The sequence below is a fragment of the Leopardus geoffroyi genome, chromosome D4 (assembly GCF_018350155.1).
Source record: "Leopardus geoffroyi isolate Oge1 chromosome D4, O.geoffroyi_Oge1_pat1.0, whole genome shotgun sequence".
In the NCBI taxonomy this organism is placed as follows: Eukaryota; Metazoa; Chordata; class Mammalia; order Carnivora; family Felidae; genus Leopardus; species Leopardus geoffroyi.
This window is the reverse complement of record NC_059342.1, coordinates 16661306-16678820: the sequence shown is the minus strand read 5'-3', so window position 1 is coordinate 16678820 and position 17515 is coordinate 16661306. Positions and strand designations below refer to the sequence as shown.

At 40.0% G+C, this 17515-nt stretch overlaps 1 protein-coding gene across 2 annotated transcripts in view; it reads right to left on the bottom strand.

Moving 5' to 3' along the window:
• The window catches only part of RORB (RAR related orphan receptor B), a 199584-nt gene that overhangs the window by 51811 nt on the left and 130258 nt on the right, over positions 1–17515 (bottom strand). For both annotated transcript variants that reach the window (XM_045470256.1, XM_045470255.1), the window contains exons 2-3: positions 12123–12208; positions 6727–6868 (exon numbers count right to left, since the gene is read on the bottom strand). In XM_045470256.1, coding sequence (XP_045326212.1) covers positions 6727–6868; positions 12123–12208 — 228 coding nt within the window. The remainder of the gene's footprint in view (positions 1–6726; positions 6869–12122; positions 12209–17515) is intronic.

Sequence of the window (17515 nt, the reverse complement as noted above, 5' to 3'; positions counted from 1 at the left end):
TGTTTTTCCTTAATCCTCAGTAAAAAAAAAAAAAAAAAAAAAAATGTTCAGGCAGGCATTCTGACGCTGCCTAAATAGAAAAACAAAGGGGTGATTTATCCAGTAAGTTTTCTGAATGAAGACAATTCATCTGTTTAATTCAGACCAAACTCCCCTTTCTACCTTTACTGTCATTTTAATAGCGTCTCGAATCATTTAGATCATTGTGTTTAACTTTGTTGGTAGAGATACTATCTTTATTAGGTTCTGTTTCTCAGACGCATGGATTTGCTTATTAATTGCGGTGATATTTCCAGTTTGTCCATGGGGCAAATCCTAAAGTAAATTTTAGGGAAAGCATTCCTTTGTACCTTTATATTATAACTTTACAAATATTATATATATTATGTAATATAATAATTTTTAAATAAATAAATTTATAAATAAATAAATATAAATTCTCTGGGGAAAAAACTTTTCATATCAGAAAAAAATAAATCATGATAACTTTTGATTCAGGAAGGACTCCCCACCCCCCACCCCACCCCCAGCAAGATATGAATGCGACATTCTTCTTTATTAGCTAACCTGTCTTTTGCATTCAGGTAGGTTCAGAACAGCAATTTGTTACAGAACTCCTGAGGATGATACAAAATTTCTATCTATTGGTAGATTATAAGATTTTGGTGGAAGTAGATTACTTTCTGAGTTACTTTAGTAGAAGAGCTTTTGCATTTGTTTGCTTAAAATCTATTAGAGAGCAAAGACTGAGAAGAGGAGGCTCTTCTATCATGGAGACATAAATGCAGTGCCTCCTTTTAAAACCCTTTCCATTTAAACCTTGCTTTAGATTTCCATGCACTCTATAGTTAGGTGAAATATACTTGTGGTAGATTGATTTCATTAATGACCCTGATTCCTCTTACCTATTTCTATGCCCTTCCGGGTGTAAATATGCAATGCCCTTTCATTCCAGGCAGGCACCCTGCCTCACCACTTGCCTCAGGGGCACGTTGATGAGGGAGCTTAAGGCAAGCTGACAGGTGACACCCCCCCCCCCCCACCCCTACCCCCAGGTGGGATATGTGTGATATTCCTCAGGCACTCCTGGCTGCCCAAGAACAAAGGAAAGGGGGGAAAAATGATAGAGATCATAGTCCTGGAGGACCTAAAAGTCTCCATCACCCCTCCAGAGTGATTGTGGGAAATAAAGGCTGAAGGAAATGGCAGATAGAACTCCATTTCCTTATGGCCTGCAGCGCATTGATAAATACTTGAGGCAGGCAGAGTAAAATGTTTCTCCAGGAACTAACTCCTTACTGTCTTCATGTTAATGCTTTGCTAGAGGGAAAACAACTTTAGCTTGACAACAGCTCAGCCTCCAGTACCCTGTGAGTCTTTAGCATACGAAAATCTCTCTGGAAACTTCCCCTGGACTTTACCTCCCCCAACCCCACAGTATATAACCAGTCTCTCCTGGTTCCTTGGCAGCTCTTCCTGCCCACGGGTCCTGTCCCCATGCTTCAATAAAATCACTTTTGCACCAAAAGACATCTTCAAGAATTCTTTCTTGGTTGTCGGCTCTGGACCCCATGGGCCCCACTGTCACCCCCCAAAAACCTCATCAATGTGACCTGCTTTGGGCCAATGAGATACTGACATATGTGACACAAACAGAAGCTTCAAAAGTTCTTAGGTGACTGAATCTCTCACCACAAAAAGGATGTGCCTGCACTAGCTTGCTAGACGATAAGGTCTTTCCAGAGAAGGCCATCTACCCTCAGCAGAGGCACAGACTGACCTGTAGCTGGCAGCTGATGAATGTGGGAACCCAGTTAAGACTCTACATTTAATAATTTTAGGTCCAGAAATATGCTGTTGACCATAGATCTCATAATCCAAGCAAACAATGTCAAATCAGTAGGCTGTCAAGACCTCTGTCCTGGTAAACATCTGAAAACCCAATGGTGAATAGTGATGCCTTTTCCAAGGTATTGACTTATCAGGTCACTGAGCAAACTGAAATATTTTCAGAGACGACCTAAAGCTCCACTACATTTTGGAACTAACAGACTTCATTCTAAATAAAGAACTTTGCTGGCAATTACTCTAATATTATTTTAGAATAGATTTTTCCATTCATGTCAGAAACAGTGATGTCCTAGTGGTTTTGTGCCCCTTTCCTATCATAAAAGTAATGACATATTTGGGGAAAACAGTTACGGTACATGGAACAAATAAATCTACCCAACCTTCCTGACATGTAGAGAATCCCTTTGTCACTATCTGTAAAAACATTTGTTGTATTCATAGGGGTATTTTTAACAAAGGCTGTATTACTGTTCTATTTTCAAGGATTAGCATTCTTCTTACCACTACCCATTAATCAGAATGGCACATGTTTTAAGTGTTTGCCCCTCTCAGACTTGAATCATTCTGTTAATGATTTTCACTTGAGTATAGAGGCAGCCTCTTGTGAAACTGCTAGCTCTCAAAGAAACTTGCACGATTCTGTATACATTGCAAGTGCCTTATAAATATTCAGTGATGGTGGTATTTACTCATGATATGCTCTTATCACTCACTCTGATCTCATACTAGCAAAGAACGATTTTATGCAAAGTATCGGGGATCTTTTCGTTTTTATTTGGATTGTGGCATTCTCAGTGGAATGGAAGTTTTTGGAGTAACTGTAAAACAAAGTCATTGCTTCTTTGAAGACTTCTGCTTACCAACACACGACAACCAGATATATGCTGTTGGTTTCAAGAGAGCCCAATTCTAGAACTATCATCTGTGACTTTCTGTAGTCATTTTGGAAATTATCGTATCTCACAATTTTCTGGCTGTCAAGTTCACCATGCTCATATCTTGTTGCTTACCAAGTAAACTGGTCTTAATTTAACTTTTTTCAGTTTCAAGGATGTGCCTTTTTTTTTTATAGTGCTCCAAGCTTTGTAGAAAAGATCAGATTCAATCTACCCAACCTTATTCCTAATTTCAAAATATTCTCTCACATCCCTCTCCTTTTCCAATAGAACTTCCTGTGATGATCGAATGTCATCTATGCTTTCCAAAATGGTAGCCACAGGCATATGGGGCTATTGACCGCTTGAAATACAGCTAGTGTGACTGAAGAAGTGAATTTTAAGTTGTATTTAATTCTAATTAATTTAAATTTAAATAGTGACATGTGGCTACCATTCTGGATATCGGACAATGCTGTTCTGGATAAATAGAAACCTAATTTGTGAAATCTGTCCTCGTAAGGTAGCTACTTACATGTCATTAGGAGGATGCCTATTCAATTATTGCAATGTGAGTATCATGTTTTCTCTTTGGGGCTCAGTATCTTCCTACGGACACCAAACATTTTTCTGGTTTTTATTTGTTTGTTTGTAGTAGTACGATTGGAAACAGTTTATCCTAAAGATTCCTGCAACTAACATTTATGAAGCTTCCAGTTAAAAAGAAAAGTAAATATGATGGTGGAGAATATGTGATGGGCATATACATGCTATCAGCTCTCACACATAAATACATGCATGTCTTCACCTTTAAATTTTTTTTTAAGTAGTCTTCACACCCAGTGAGGAGCCCAACGCGGGGCTTGAACTCAAGACCCTGAGATCATGACCTGAGCTGAAATCAAGAATCGGACGCTTAACCAACTGAGCTACTCAGGCGTCCCGGTTTCACCTTTTTATACACATAAACACACGTGTATATATTCCAAGTGGATTTGATTTTTGATTCTCTGCCCAAACTAAATTTGAACAAATCTGTTACTGCTGAATTTTTTTGTCCACTCATCTATGTGCCATGGCTAATAAACCATGATCAAAGTGGAAATTCAGGACAGAATGAAAGTCCAGGGATTTTAAAAGTTATATCAAGCTATCTACAAGTAGCCATCCATGGTTTTTCAGTGGCCACGTAGGTGAAATAAACATTCTTGGTGCCATGCATCCCTGACAGAAAACAAATGCGATTATCAAAATGAAGATGCCACTTTGTATCTGAAGGAACGTGGGCAAGGTGTATGTGGAAAGAAGCTAGGTATGAGGGCATCTGAACTTGGCTACTAGCACTACTGTGAAAGCACTTTGAAAATACCTGCTCAACCAGTAGAAGGTAAATATAATCAATTAATGGCAGGGGAAGTCCCAGCTCTCATTGCTGGGTCCTCACTACAAATAGGTAATCACCAATAAGTTCAGGGATTTTTAAGCCATCAATACCACAGGCCAGACATTACATATCAACAGGAGATAAAACGTGTTCAGCTACCCTGGTATTAGTAGAATTTATTTGGTATAAAGGAAATACTCTTTGTAATCAAGGTTCAGATGAAACTTCCTCTTGCGTAACAGGAAGAATTGTTCTCCCTTAGGAAGAATCCTTTTTTTTTTTTTCCTTCTGTTGGAACCTCTTATCCTCATTTCCAACCACCGCTCCTACCCTGGAGCATTTCTTCTTGTCATTAGTTTTACATAAGACACAGTTAGGAGGTATTTTGGAGGATGTCCCTGGCATCCTCAGAATGGTCTCTGGATCTAAAACCAAGATGGATCATTTTCCTGAATTTCCAGTATCTTCAGACACTGTATTGTTTTTACTCGCAAGTTTATATGCTACACTACATTTCTTCCCCCTTGAGAAAAGATCGTGGCTCTGTCCATTAAATGACCCTCCCTCCCAACACACTTTTTTTTCTTTTGCCATGGTATTCAAACAATCTCCTAGATTTTGTAGACATTGGACCATAAGCCCATCTCTTGTCTATGATTCTGTTCACCAGCACAGACCAAAGATCTGCCCTTCCAAAAGAGACACTTTCTTTTATTGTAGGAAGAAGTAACAAAGAAAAATAACCAATGGCTCAATCTCTTTGCACAATTAGTGGAGTTTTTCATATACTGTCAATTAATATGCTGCCTCTATATAGCAGAAACAAAGTACAAAATCACCAACTAAAGTTCCCGTAGAATTGCACTAAATAAGTGCTTAAAACTACTAAATCCCCACCTTCCACTTTCTTCACTTTAGTTATGTGAAAGTGCACACCCTAGGAGTATATTTACATGGCTAGCAAGTCTAGAAAAGCAAATAAACACAAAGTCAGGTAGTTAATAGAAAAGCTTGGAAACATATCTCTGCATTTTAGAAGCTACCTCTAAACTGAAGGGCTCAAGGTCAAATTCTTTTTATTTTATGGATCCAATTTGCCTCATAGGTATACTTTTATGCAATACAAGTTTAGGTGGGATGGGAAGTAGAAAAAAAGGTAAACTTTTATGATATAAGTATTTGGAGAATGCAAGCTAAGAAGTAAGCAGTTTTTAGGTTTAGATATCAAGACTTATGCAGAACAGATTCTATCCAAATGAGTAAAAGGCTCACATTTAATTTAATAACTCATAAAACTCCCTATATACCAAGAGATGGTGTATGCCAATTATCCCTATTTCTTTAAGATCTGGAAGTCTCCCTCTCTCCCTCCATCTCTCTGTCCCTCCCTCCTTTCTTCCTTCCTTCCTTCCTTCCTTCCTTCCTTCCTTCCTTCCTTTTGTCCACACTACCTTGAACTTCATTAGAAGAATGTGACCAGGAGTAGAGAATCTACAATGATTCACATAAAGAGAATAAGTACCAGGGGAACTGTCTGTCTCAGGCTCTAGGTAAAAGAGAATTCCATGGTTCATTCAACAAACATTTAGGTGCCTGCCTTTAACCAAATCCTGAGGATAGAGTGAGAACAAGACAGAAGTGCCCTCAGGACTCAGGGTGGCTGACAATCTGATACAGGAGTGCTGTAGCCAGTGTCTGGGGTGGGAGGGTGGGGGTAGGGTGGGAGATAATTAGTTTAGATGAGTACTTAAAAATGGAAGCAACACTAGATAAAATTCTTTGTGTGTGTTTGTCTTCTTTAATTAATCTAAGAAAATCAGTGGGGGGGCCCAGCTCACCCATTTGGGTCATATACTGAGAAGGACACCAGTTACACAGTCCTTTTAAGGCTTGGACTTATGCTATAGCTTTTGAAATTTTCATGATGCTTTAGAAAGTCCATGGCCAATAATAGTAGGGCTTCTGGGCTTCCTATGGAAGTAGGTTCTGCTGCTTAATATCTCCACACACCAAGCAACTCATGTACTAGTCAGACTCATCCAGTGACAAAATGGTCCTGGTTTGCCTGGCATGTTCCCTCGTTTTAGCTCTGAAAAATCTCACATCCTAGGAACCACTCATGCACATGCAAACTTTTGAACCTAGGCCAATGTGGCTTTCACCTAACCTTATTAGTACAGCTTGCTCCATGAGCTCCAGCAAAGTCTTTCCCGTATTCCTATTTCATGGGCAATGCGAAGTTTTTAGAAGTTCTACCAGCACATCGTTTTCTTTTCTTTTTAGCCCCAATTCCCTTTGTCTAAAATCCTTCCAATGGCTTAAATAGACTGCAGCAAAGCATCCATGTGAAAGCCTTTACTTTTTTTTTTTACCAATGTTTATTTATTTTTGAGAGAGAGGGGGTGCGGTGGGGGGAGAATATGTCAGAAAGGGAGGGGCAAAGAGAGAGGGAGACACAGAATCTGAAGCAGGCTCCAGGCTCTGAACTGTCAGCACAGCTTGAATTCATGAACCACAAGACCAAAACCTGAGCTGAGGTCAGATGCTTAACCAATGGAGCCACCCAAGCCCCCCACGTGAAAACCTTTAAGTAAGAACCTGGAAGGCATGTCTTACCATCTCTCGACATCCCGAGGGCAAGACACTTCTGCAGTCGGCAGTGTTGGCAACGGTTTCTGTTGGTTCTGTCGATTAAACAGTTTCTCTGCCTTGGGCAGGAGTAAGAGGCATTGTTTTGTTGGCTCCTCCTGAAGAATCCCTAGAAGAAAAGAGAATGGGAGGGAGATATTATTTATAAGAAGGAAAACGGAGATAATTAACATACATGTTTGAGACAATTAACATACACGTTTGCTATATTTTCTACCGTGAATGTAATGGAGTTTAATAAAAAAAACCAACAACTTTTTTTGGATACTTCTCCTTGGATATCTTACAGATGATTTGCCTGGGGGAAAATATGTACCATCTACAGAGATAGGAAGGCATCTTTCATTCATTCATTTAATCAGTGTTTACTAAAGACACTTGTGCGCTGTGTTCTTTGCAAAGAAAAACAGGACAGGGTTCCGGGCATCAAAGGAATGGCAGAGGACAGTGTCACTGCTAAGCCAAATATGACAAAACTTGAGGAGGAAAATAACACAGGCTTATGTCAAGTGCTGTGGGGGACATTGGTCACAAGAGCCGTACTGAGGAGGGTGGGCTCAGCATGTGCCAATATCTTCCCGGTTTCTAAGAAGCATTTTACCCATTTGAAAAACTTTAAATATGCCCAGAAGGCATCTGCAAGGTTGTTTTTTTTTAACCCAGTGATGTGCCTTATAATTAACCATATTTTTAAATAAAGCAAATATGGTATATAAACTGTTCAATAAGAATAAGCAATAAATAGACTATAGAGATGTAGGAGGTTTTCGTGCAAGTTAGGTTTCTTTCTGGTACAGAGTTAACTGCCATGAACCATACGTTACCATTCTAAATAAATCCATAACTGAGTTAATTATTAAAAAAATTTCTTTGGGGTGGCTAGGTGGCTGAGTTGGTTGTCTGACTTCGGCTCAGGTCATGATCTCGTGATTTGTGAGTTCGAGCCCCACATCAGGCTCTTCACTGACAGTGAAGGGCCTGCTTGGGATTCTCTCTCTCTCCTCGCTCTCTGCTCCTCCCCCACTCCTGCTTTCTCTCTCTCTCTCAAAATAAATAAACTTAAAACAAATTTTTTTAATTAAAAAATTCTTTGGATACCATGCGCCTTAGCTATCTTACAGAAAACCCTAAAGGTGGGGCAGGGGGCTCCTGGGTGGCTCAATCAGTTAAGCATCCAACTTTAGCTCAAGGCGTGATCTCGCGGTTTGTGGGTTCGAGCCCCAGGTCACGCTCTGTGTTGACAGTTCGGAGCCTGGATCCTGCTTCAGATTCTGTGTCTCCCTCCCTCTCTGCCCTCCCCCTCTCATGCTCTGTCTCTCTCTCTCTTTCTGAAAAATAAATAAACATTAAAAAAATTAAAGAAAACGTTAAAAAAAAAGAAAAGAAAACCCTAAAGAGGAAAATCTGGGTTTCCTCGATTATCAGCAGGAGGACAGAGTAGGGCTGGGACTAGGGTGTGGCTAGTCAGGCACCCGTCTTGGCCACAAAATTTAAGGATTGCCAAAAAACCTGTCAATCAGGATAAGTAATATTTTAACACAATATATTAAGAATCGACATTAATGCAAAACACCCCAAAAAGTTTAAAGAGGATCAAGATCATCGATTTTCCTTTAGTTTTGGGCTCTCCTACGACATGGCCTGTCACTATAAAGAGAGCTTGCCACTCTTTTCTTTTTTTTAAGTTTATTTATTTTGAGAAAGACAGAGATGGTGTGAGTGGGTGAGGGGCAGAGAGAGGAAGAGAGAGAATCCCAAGCAGGCTCTGCACTGCCAGCACAGAGCCCAATTCAGGGCTTGAACTCAAGAAACTGGGAGATCATGACCTGAGCCAAAACCAAAAGTCGACGCTTAACCGACTGAGCCACCCAGGTGCCCTGTGAGCTTGCCACTCTTATGAAGAACTTCGGAAATGGGTAACTCGGAAATGGGACAAGAGAGAAAAAAATGCCAACTGGTTTTGTGTTGTAAGCCCGAAGCCATTCAAAACAAGGACTAGTTTGGTCCCCACGGACCAGTGGTGGCAGGATGAGATATCCAACTGTCCAGTGTGAATGAATTCACAGAGCCCTTTCAAACAGAGATCTCATCCAAGCTGCCAGGGATTGAAAGGACGTATTCCATATACAAACGGTCCCTGACTTCAATGGTTCAATTTACGATTTTTCGACATTACAGATGGTCTGAAAGCAATACACATTCAGTAGAAATCATACTTCGAATTTTCAATCTGGATCTTTTCCCAGGCTAGTGAGAGACAGCACGATGCTCTTTTGTGACGCTGGGCAGGGCTGCGGCCACAGCTTCCAATCAGCCCAGCGATTGTGGGGGTCAACGAACGATAGCGCTCACAGTCATTCTGGTTTTCATGTTCTGTACAGTATTCAATAAATTACATAAGACATTCCATGCTTTATTATACAAGGGGCTTTGTGTTAGGCGACTTTGCCCAATTGTAGGCTAAAGCAAGTGTTCTGAGCACATTTAAGGTGAGCTAGGCGAAGCTATGATGTCCACTGGGTTAAGTGTGTTAAATGCATTTTTGACTTAAGATATGTTCAGCTCACAGTGAGTTTATAGGGACATGACCCCATGTAAGTCAAGGAAGATCTGTGCCAGCAAAGGTGTCAGAAAGCGAAACTTTGGCCCATCAGTCTTGGTAAAAGATGACTTGGGAATTTACATTTTAAGAAAGAATTGGTGGTTTTTTATCTTCGGATACTCCAGTGCCACTTAGCAAAAGAGCTGACAGAGAAGACTTCTAAAGTCACAGCTACAGGCCTAATTTAAGGCCAATTTGACATTAATTACGAGGCATTTCTTGCTTATCTGTTGCTCATTATTGCAAATGAGGTTTTTGGCACGAAAAAGAGATTCTGTTTCAAATGTTATTGAATGAATAGGAATTTGAATTAAGTGCGCAAGCTGAACTGATGTTATTTAAAATGGGTTGTTCATGTTGACTCAGAATGGTATTATGAAAATTCAGAGGTTGATACCGAATGCGCTGACACTGACATCTTATTCTAAACGGAATTTCTTGAGTTTTCCAGTTGGAGAAAAACACAGCATATTTACAAATGTGGGTTTTTCCATGAAACAAAAAAAAAAAGTAGTGCCCTGTAAAATGTCATTTTGCCTCAAACTTCAGAGTATGCTTCAAAATAGCAGCATAATTTCTTTGATTGTGTTCCCTGCTTTAAATAGAAAAGATGGCCGTACCCTACACACTTGTTTTAGCTGTTGGTCTATGGAATATATTTGTAAGGTTAGTTAAACCTTCTGTGTACAATGTTTTGCTTTTTAACAGGAACATACCTTCCTATTTTGAAATCGGGCATTTTCCAAATAGAGCTTTCACAATGACACAGATCTCCACTTTGACACTGATCTAAAAATATATATGCTTGGTGGGTACTTAATAAACTAGACCAGAGGCCTTAAAAATACCTACTAAACCAACACTGTAGTGGAAATGCTTTCTCTGGAGGGTTTGGATTCTGAAATTATTAGCATTTATGAAGAAAACTATTTGCCTACCTCCCCGAGGTAGTAATAGCTTACTCTAAGGAGGGTAAAAAATTGCTGATTAGGAATTTTGCTTTATTGTGTCTTCTGATGAGTTGAAAACTTTGCATCAAGGTGGATAACATGCAGTTCTTAATCATAGGTCCGCAGAGCAAACAGAGGAATACAAGGAATATCTCAGGATGTTCAAATATGGATTATCACTAATCACCTTTGAGGTCAGGATGTCGATGGGCGAGTTACATTCACGTTATTCTCCCTTCTCTGTGTCCTCTTCCCACTTTAGTTTCATTTCTTTCTTTTCCTTTTCTTTGCTTCAGTTTCAATTTCAGAATTCATACTTTTTGAGACCATTATGAAGACCTTGTCAAGTGTTCTCATAGCATGACTACTGGAGAGTTATGGTATGTTTTGTCTCATGTATGTTTGACTCTGTGAGGATTAAGATTAGTCCTTAGAATCCGTGATCGTGTTACATCTCTTTCAGGCTACTTATTTGTTTTTTTTTAATTAAAAAAATGTTTTAAGTAATCTCTACACCCAATGTGGGATTTGAACTCACAACGCATGCTCTATGGACTGAGTCAGCCAGTGCCCACAGTCTACTGATATTAAATTCTTTCTGCTTGCATCTTTTAAAAAATTTTTTTAAAGTTTTAATTATTTATTACAGATACAGAGAGAACACAAGTGGGGCAGGGGCAGAGAGAGAGGGAGACACAGAATCGGAAGCAGGCTCCAGGCTCTGAGCTGTCAGCACAGAGCCCAACGCGAGGCTCGAACTCACAAACTGTAATCATGACCTGAGCTGAAGTCAGACGCTTAACCGACTGAGCCACTCAGGCGCCCGCCCTGCTTGCATCTTTGATCAAAAATATGATTGTTTTCATCAATAACTTCGCCAACATATCACTTTTCACTCCCAGATTACACTGCATTTTGTTTCGGTGACACGTTGCCCTTTGAAATTAGGTGTGGAATTGTTTCTTATTTCCCCCTTGACACTTAGTCTCTCTTGTTTTTCCTTCTAAGGAAGAATTTTAAACACTTACTGTGAAGTTTCAAGTTTCCCTTATTTCAGATTAAGTCTCTGTTAACTGCTATTTTCAACTTTGTATTTTAAGAGCATCTTGCTCATAGGAATTAGTTTGTTTTTGGAAGGATTGGTTCAATGTCCTTGGAGGGGAACACTGGACCAAGAATGAAAAATCCTGTGTTTTTGGCCATACTTTTTCACTAACTAGATCAGTGATGTTGGCCAAATGACATAATCTTGTTTATACTTCATTATCTCATTGAAAATGAGGAGGTGGGGGCAGATAATTTTTAATTACTTCAGAGAGTATCTGGTATCCTTCTAACATTCTTCTTTTCTGGAATGTGAGAATAAAGGATGAACATATGCATATTGCAACTGTTACCTTGAACTTCTTTTGTAAGCAGATAAGGAAACATAGGCCGTTGGCTTGCCATCTTTAACCTTTGGTTGTTTCATACAGTAATAAATGCCCTTGAGTTTACTGAAGGCAGTACAGTTAAAAGAGAGCAGGAGGCAGTATGTATATCTCTGTAAATGTGAATAATTTAAGCTCTTAAATAACAATCCATTTTCCAGTCGTGGTTGACCAGTTAGACGATCACAAAAAGCTGAAAGGCCAAGAACGGGAAGCCAACCCACCCACACACCAAGCAGAGATTCCCGAGTGTCAGCAGCCAGCACAAGATTCCTTTAGCAGGCCCTCTTTAAAAAGATGTCACCACGTGCACGGTGACATACACGGATGCCTGGGGCAAACACAGACGCTGTTGGCAGCGTCCTGTCAAAGTCCCCCTACCTTGCAGCCTTCGCACGTGATGACTCCGTAGTGGATCCCGGAGGACTTATCGCCACAAATTTTGCATGGTATCACTTCAATTTGTGCTGCAAGGGGAAAACAGACATTTTGAGCTTCTTCCTTTTGCTTGCCTGGCTCCCTCCCCACCTCCCCCTGGCATGACCTGAGTGTTGGAAGACCCTGGCGTGGGCTCACCCACCACTATTGGCCTGGATTCCTGAATCTTCTTCTAAGAGAAAAGGTATCTATCCATCTACCAAGGTTTGCTTTGTTTTTCGAAAACTACAAGATATAACCAGGGACCGGAAGTCTTCTAAACTCTTACTTCACTGCTTTCTCCTTTTTATTTATTTATTTTTTTTTAATGTTTGTTTTATTTATTGTTGAGAGAGAGAGAAAGAGAGAGAGTGAGAGGCTGAGGGGGAGTGGAAGAGATAGAGAGAGGGAGAAAGAGAATCCCAAGCAGGCTCTGCGCTGTCCGTGCAGAGCCTGATGTGGGGCTCGAACACACAAACCATGAGATCATGACCTGAGCCGAAACCAAGAGTCGCACGCTCAACCGACTGAGCCACCCAGGCGCCCCTGCTTTCTCCTTTTTAAACCTGATCTCGTTATTGGGGCGCCTGGGTGACTCAGTCAGTTAAGTGTCTGACTCTTGATTTAAGCTCAGGTCATGATCTCACGGTTCGTGAGTTTGAGCCCCGCATCGGACTCTGCACTGACAGCTCAGAGCCTGGAGCCTGCTTGGGATCCTGTCTCTCTCCTTCTCTCTCTCTCTCTGCCCCTACCCTACTTGCACATGCTCTTTCTCTCTCTCTCTCTCAAAATAGACAAGTAAACTTAAAAATTAAAAAAAAAAAAAAAACACATTCAAAAAATAAACCTGACCTGGTTATTAATTAGACTAAAAAAATCCCTTGAACCAGTGGCTTCGGTTTTCTTATTTTGCACTTCAAACATCAAGTCACTGAGAGTTATCATGCTGCCTTATTTCAACAGTATTTTAAATAAGTAAACAAAGCAAAGCTGAAATGGAAGGGCGTGATTTTATAAATAATGTGGCTGGATGTTTACTTCGAGTATGTCAGTGGTGACAATATTTATTGAGCACACTCCATACGTCCGCTAAAATAATAAAAGTTGTTGACACAAGATATATTAGTGACACAGATTATTTCATTCATAAAACAAAATTAATGCATGGAAAAACCAGGAGAAAATGATAGAACGTGTGGCTCCTATGACTTCAATACGAAGAAAATAGTTTTGTGGAGATGAAGACATTAGGTAGGGTTGATTCCAAAGACTGTTGGGCTGAAGTGAAAGGAAAAGGCTGTTTCTGCAAGCAGAATGGAATGAAAGACGTCTGGAATGACTGTGGCTCGTGATCGTTGAGACAAACACCTCGACTCCACTGGAGACGTGGGCCATATGGCTGGGTAGAGGGAGGGATAAGAGATTATGGAGCTCCTGGGAGTTAGGCAGAGGAATTTCTACTTGATACCACTGGCCACAAGGGTTCAAGGGAAGGAACGGGGTGATGACAGGATCAAAGTGGTGGTTTGGGTACCTTTGCTAACTGGAAACAGGCAGGAGACTAAAAGGCTATTCTGAACCCGGTGTCGGGAGATGGAAGTGTGGAAGACGTCAGTGGCAGGATAAGGGGAGAGGGAGAAGCAAATAGAAGGACAGTTCTATGAAGATAAATGAAAGAAAGGACACAGAGGTAGAAACTGATGAAGAATCCAAAGATGACTTCTAGCTTCACCCTTAGGATGAGGTTCAACAGTTGGTTTGACACAAATGGAATTGTTGGTAAGGCAACCACTTCATGGAACATGGTGGGGGTGGGGGACAGGATTTCCAGTTTGCATGTGTGCATGTGCAAGCACCTGTATACAGAACCCTCTGGAAAGATGATTTTAAGGCATCAGCATTGAGGTTATGGATGAATCCACGAGATAAACTTTATTTAGAATGTAGTAATTCCTATGTCTCTGGTAGTATTCTAAGTGTTGTTAAAATTATACACACCAGGAAGAGCTGCTATTCCCGTTCCCAATTTAAAATAATTATGCAAAATATGCCTCAAAATGCTTTGTACATCAATCTGCCATGTGGATGCTTTTCTACAGTTTCTCACCCTTGAATATACAAAACAGATAAATGCAAGACATAACCCTCATTGTCTTATTATTTTACATTTTAAAAAAGATAATACTTAGTTTGAGGAGAGCATCGTAAATTTTTTTTGAAATTCAGTATTTCACGGTATGTTCAAATCATCTTTATAAGCAAAAAATTCAGCATTATGGCCTATTTTTCATATGAGAAAACTCAGAATCCAAGTGGTTAATGATGCCTTTGAGTTGATTTGGGAGATGGCAACCAGAAATTAGCCAATTTTCCTGATATTTTGTTCTGTGATCCTTTCCCTGCTTACCACAGAGACACAACATGAATACAATTTTAAATTTCTGTATTATCCTAATAGTGCCAGCTAAAGAGACAATGATAAAAATATCAAGAGATGAGACAAAGTCAACTAAAATACTTATTAGACTAAGTATTTCTATTGCTTCTGTTTTTTCAGCTTTCAGATTATATGAACTAGTATTTGTTTTCAAGATTTTGTGATATGGGGAAAACATGTGAGATCTGATGTAATTTCTATTCTGTTTTCCTGGATTCCTGTCCCGAACCTGATAATGATTGGGTCCATAGGTAAGATAAAAGTCTTATTTTGTTTCCTGGTTTATAAAGTTAGCTGACAAACTTCATAGATTTGTGAGGTTTAATGAGATATTTTATGTAGAACTGCCTTGCAAATAGTGAAGAGCTACAAAATGTCAGTTTTTAACAGCGTCAGAATCATTGCTAACTGGTATTTCTAATGCTATTGGACGAGAATTATGACAAGCCACATTATTATTCCTTTACTAAAAATCTTACTTAAAAAATACAAATGAATGACACTATACATAATTTGTACTTTTTTTGTGTGTGTGTGTGATAACCTTTCACACAGTGGATTCTTTACAATGATTACAAAATTGACTAAAAATACCAGGTATCCATTGTACAGTTGTTAAGCTTATATGATATTAAGTCAGAGGTGCTCTTTGCATAAATTACTCCCCAGGGAGTAACTTACACGTGGGGAGAATCTGCTTCAATAAGTTCTTAATTATAAAATGATCTAACTCTAAAGGAAATGAAAATAGAGGTAATTTGCCCCCTAGGGTGTGAGAAGATGTTTTTGAAAGCCACAAAGGTTATCTTATACAACTTGGAAAATACAAATGGGATCAGGAATGATTCGGTAGAGTATCTGCATATTTATACATATTTATTATCTTAGCTCAACATGTAATCCTGAAGAACCATAAACATTTTAACAGTATTTTTAAAGAGAAAGAAGTCACTTAAAAGGACATAACGTGTGTTGATATGTGTGGGGAGGGATTATCAGTTCAGAAAACCCATGGCTACTTTACCTATTAGGACAGAATGGGTTATATGAGGTTTGTTACAGGTGAAGATACTTTTTTTTTTTTTTTTTTTTTTTTGAGAGAGAGAGAGAGAGAGAGAGAGAGCGCAAGTGAGCAAAGGGCAGAGAGAGAGAGAGAGAATCCCACGAGGGGCAGAGAGAGAGAAATGGGGCTCACCCCAACAGGGCTCGTGTTTTACCCAAGGTGGGGATCATCCTTACCTGAAGCAGGGTTTGAGCTCACCTGATATGGGGCTCGAACTCACAAACTGTGAGATCGTGGCCTGAGCCAACGACAGATGCTTAATGACTGAGCCACCCGGGCGCTCTAGGTGAAGATAAACGTAAATAATGGAAAGCACTCATCCTTTTCCTTTGCGCTCATTTAAAATACACTGTTTCTGAGCTACAACATCATAGTTCATACTATGTATTTTATAATACTTCAAGGCGGAGTATTCCAGACAAAGATGAGGACAATGCATGATGTAATTGCTCCGATGTTTGCCCCTTCCAAATGTCTAGCCATTACTCCAGCCACTGTCTCCCGGGCAGTGATCTTGCAGTGAATGCAGACACGGTGGCATGCTCTTTGTCATGGCTTCAGGCTGAACATCTAGGGAGGATTTGGTGGCTTGGACCCCACCAGCTGTGACAATGAAGGTGCTCTAAGGAAACTGTGGGGGAAGTTCAACTTTCCTCCTTTTGCATGACTCATGGATCAATTCAACGGTAGCATTCTCTGAGCGACAAACGTAGGGGAGCCCCCATGCCCTGAGAGATGGCTCGAGGTGCGCTTTTTTCTCACTTTCTACATTGCTTATATCTTCCGCTCCCTTATATTATTTCTATTGGTAATCCTCTGTGGAGACTATACTTAACATTGCATTTACCGATGAAATCTCTTTGTGTACGAAAGCATATTTAAGTTTTTGGGGGAAATGATATTCTTAAAGAATATCATGAAATATTGAAACTAATTTGATGTTGTACCTTGTATTAGAACACTTAATGAAGTACAATTAATTTAATACCCTATGATTTATCAGGAAGGTCCTATTCAATAACTATAAACTAGTCACAGTTTGCGTCTTTGAAGATGGCGGGTCTCTCCTCTCCCCCCAGCACCTCCTGAAGGCCCTTCCTCGCTTAGCACCCCTTACAACATTGCACAAAGCCACTGGGTGTTCAGTTCTTCCTGATTATCAAAACGTGCATGTCTTTTTCTTCTGCTCCCTCAGAACCCCCTGCTGGTGAATGCAGGTGTTAAGTGAGATGAACTAATCCAGGCTGATGCATTCACCAGAAAATGCATCACTTTGATGCACCAAAATACCTTAATTCTTTTTTTTTAAGTTTATTTATTTTGAGAGAGAGAGAGAGGGAGAGAGAGAGAGAATGAACAGGGGAGGGGCAGAGAGAGACAGGGAGAGAGAGAATTCCAAGCAGGATCTGGTGCTGTCCACCCAGAGCCCAATGCAGGGCTCGAACCCACGAACTGTGAGAACATGACCTGAGACAAAATCAAGAGTTGGTCACAGGACCAACTAAGGGACGCAGGTGTTCCCAAGATACCTTAATTCTTAAAAGGATCCATCAGGAATGGTAGTCACAGTGGACTGTTCAGGCACTTTCTGGTCGAAGTAAACATTTTTATTGCATGTGTTCTTGTGGCTCTCATTTCCCCATTTCATCTCCTATAACTCAACCTGGCCCCTTCTATAGTCTGGGCATTTTAAGTCCATTGAGGAAAGGTTCCAGGTCCAGATAATATTTAAAAAAAATTTTTTTTTCTATAGAGACCAAAAGAAAAGTTGTATAGCTCCTTAAAGCAGTAATCCTGATTTTCTTTCTTTCAGTACAGCCAAGAGATTTGACATACTCCTTTTTATATATAAAAAAA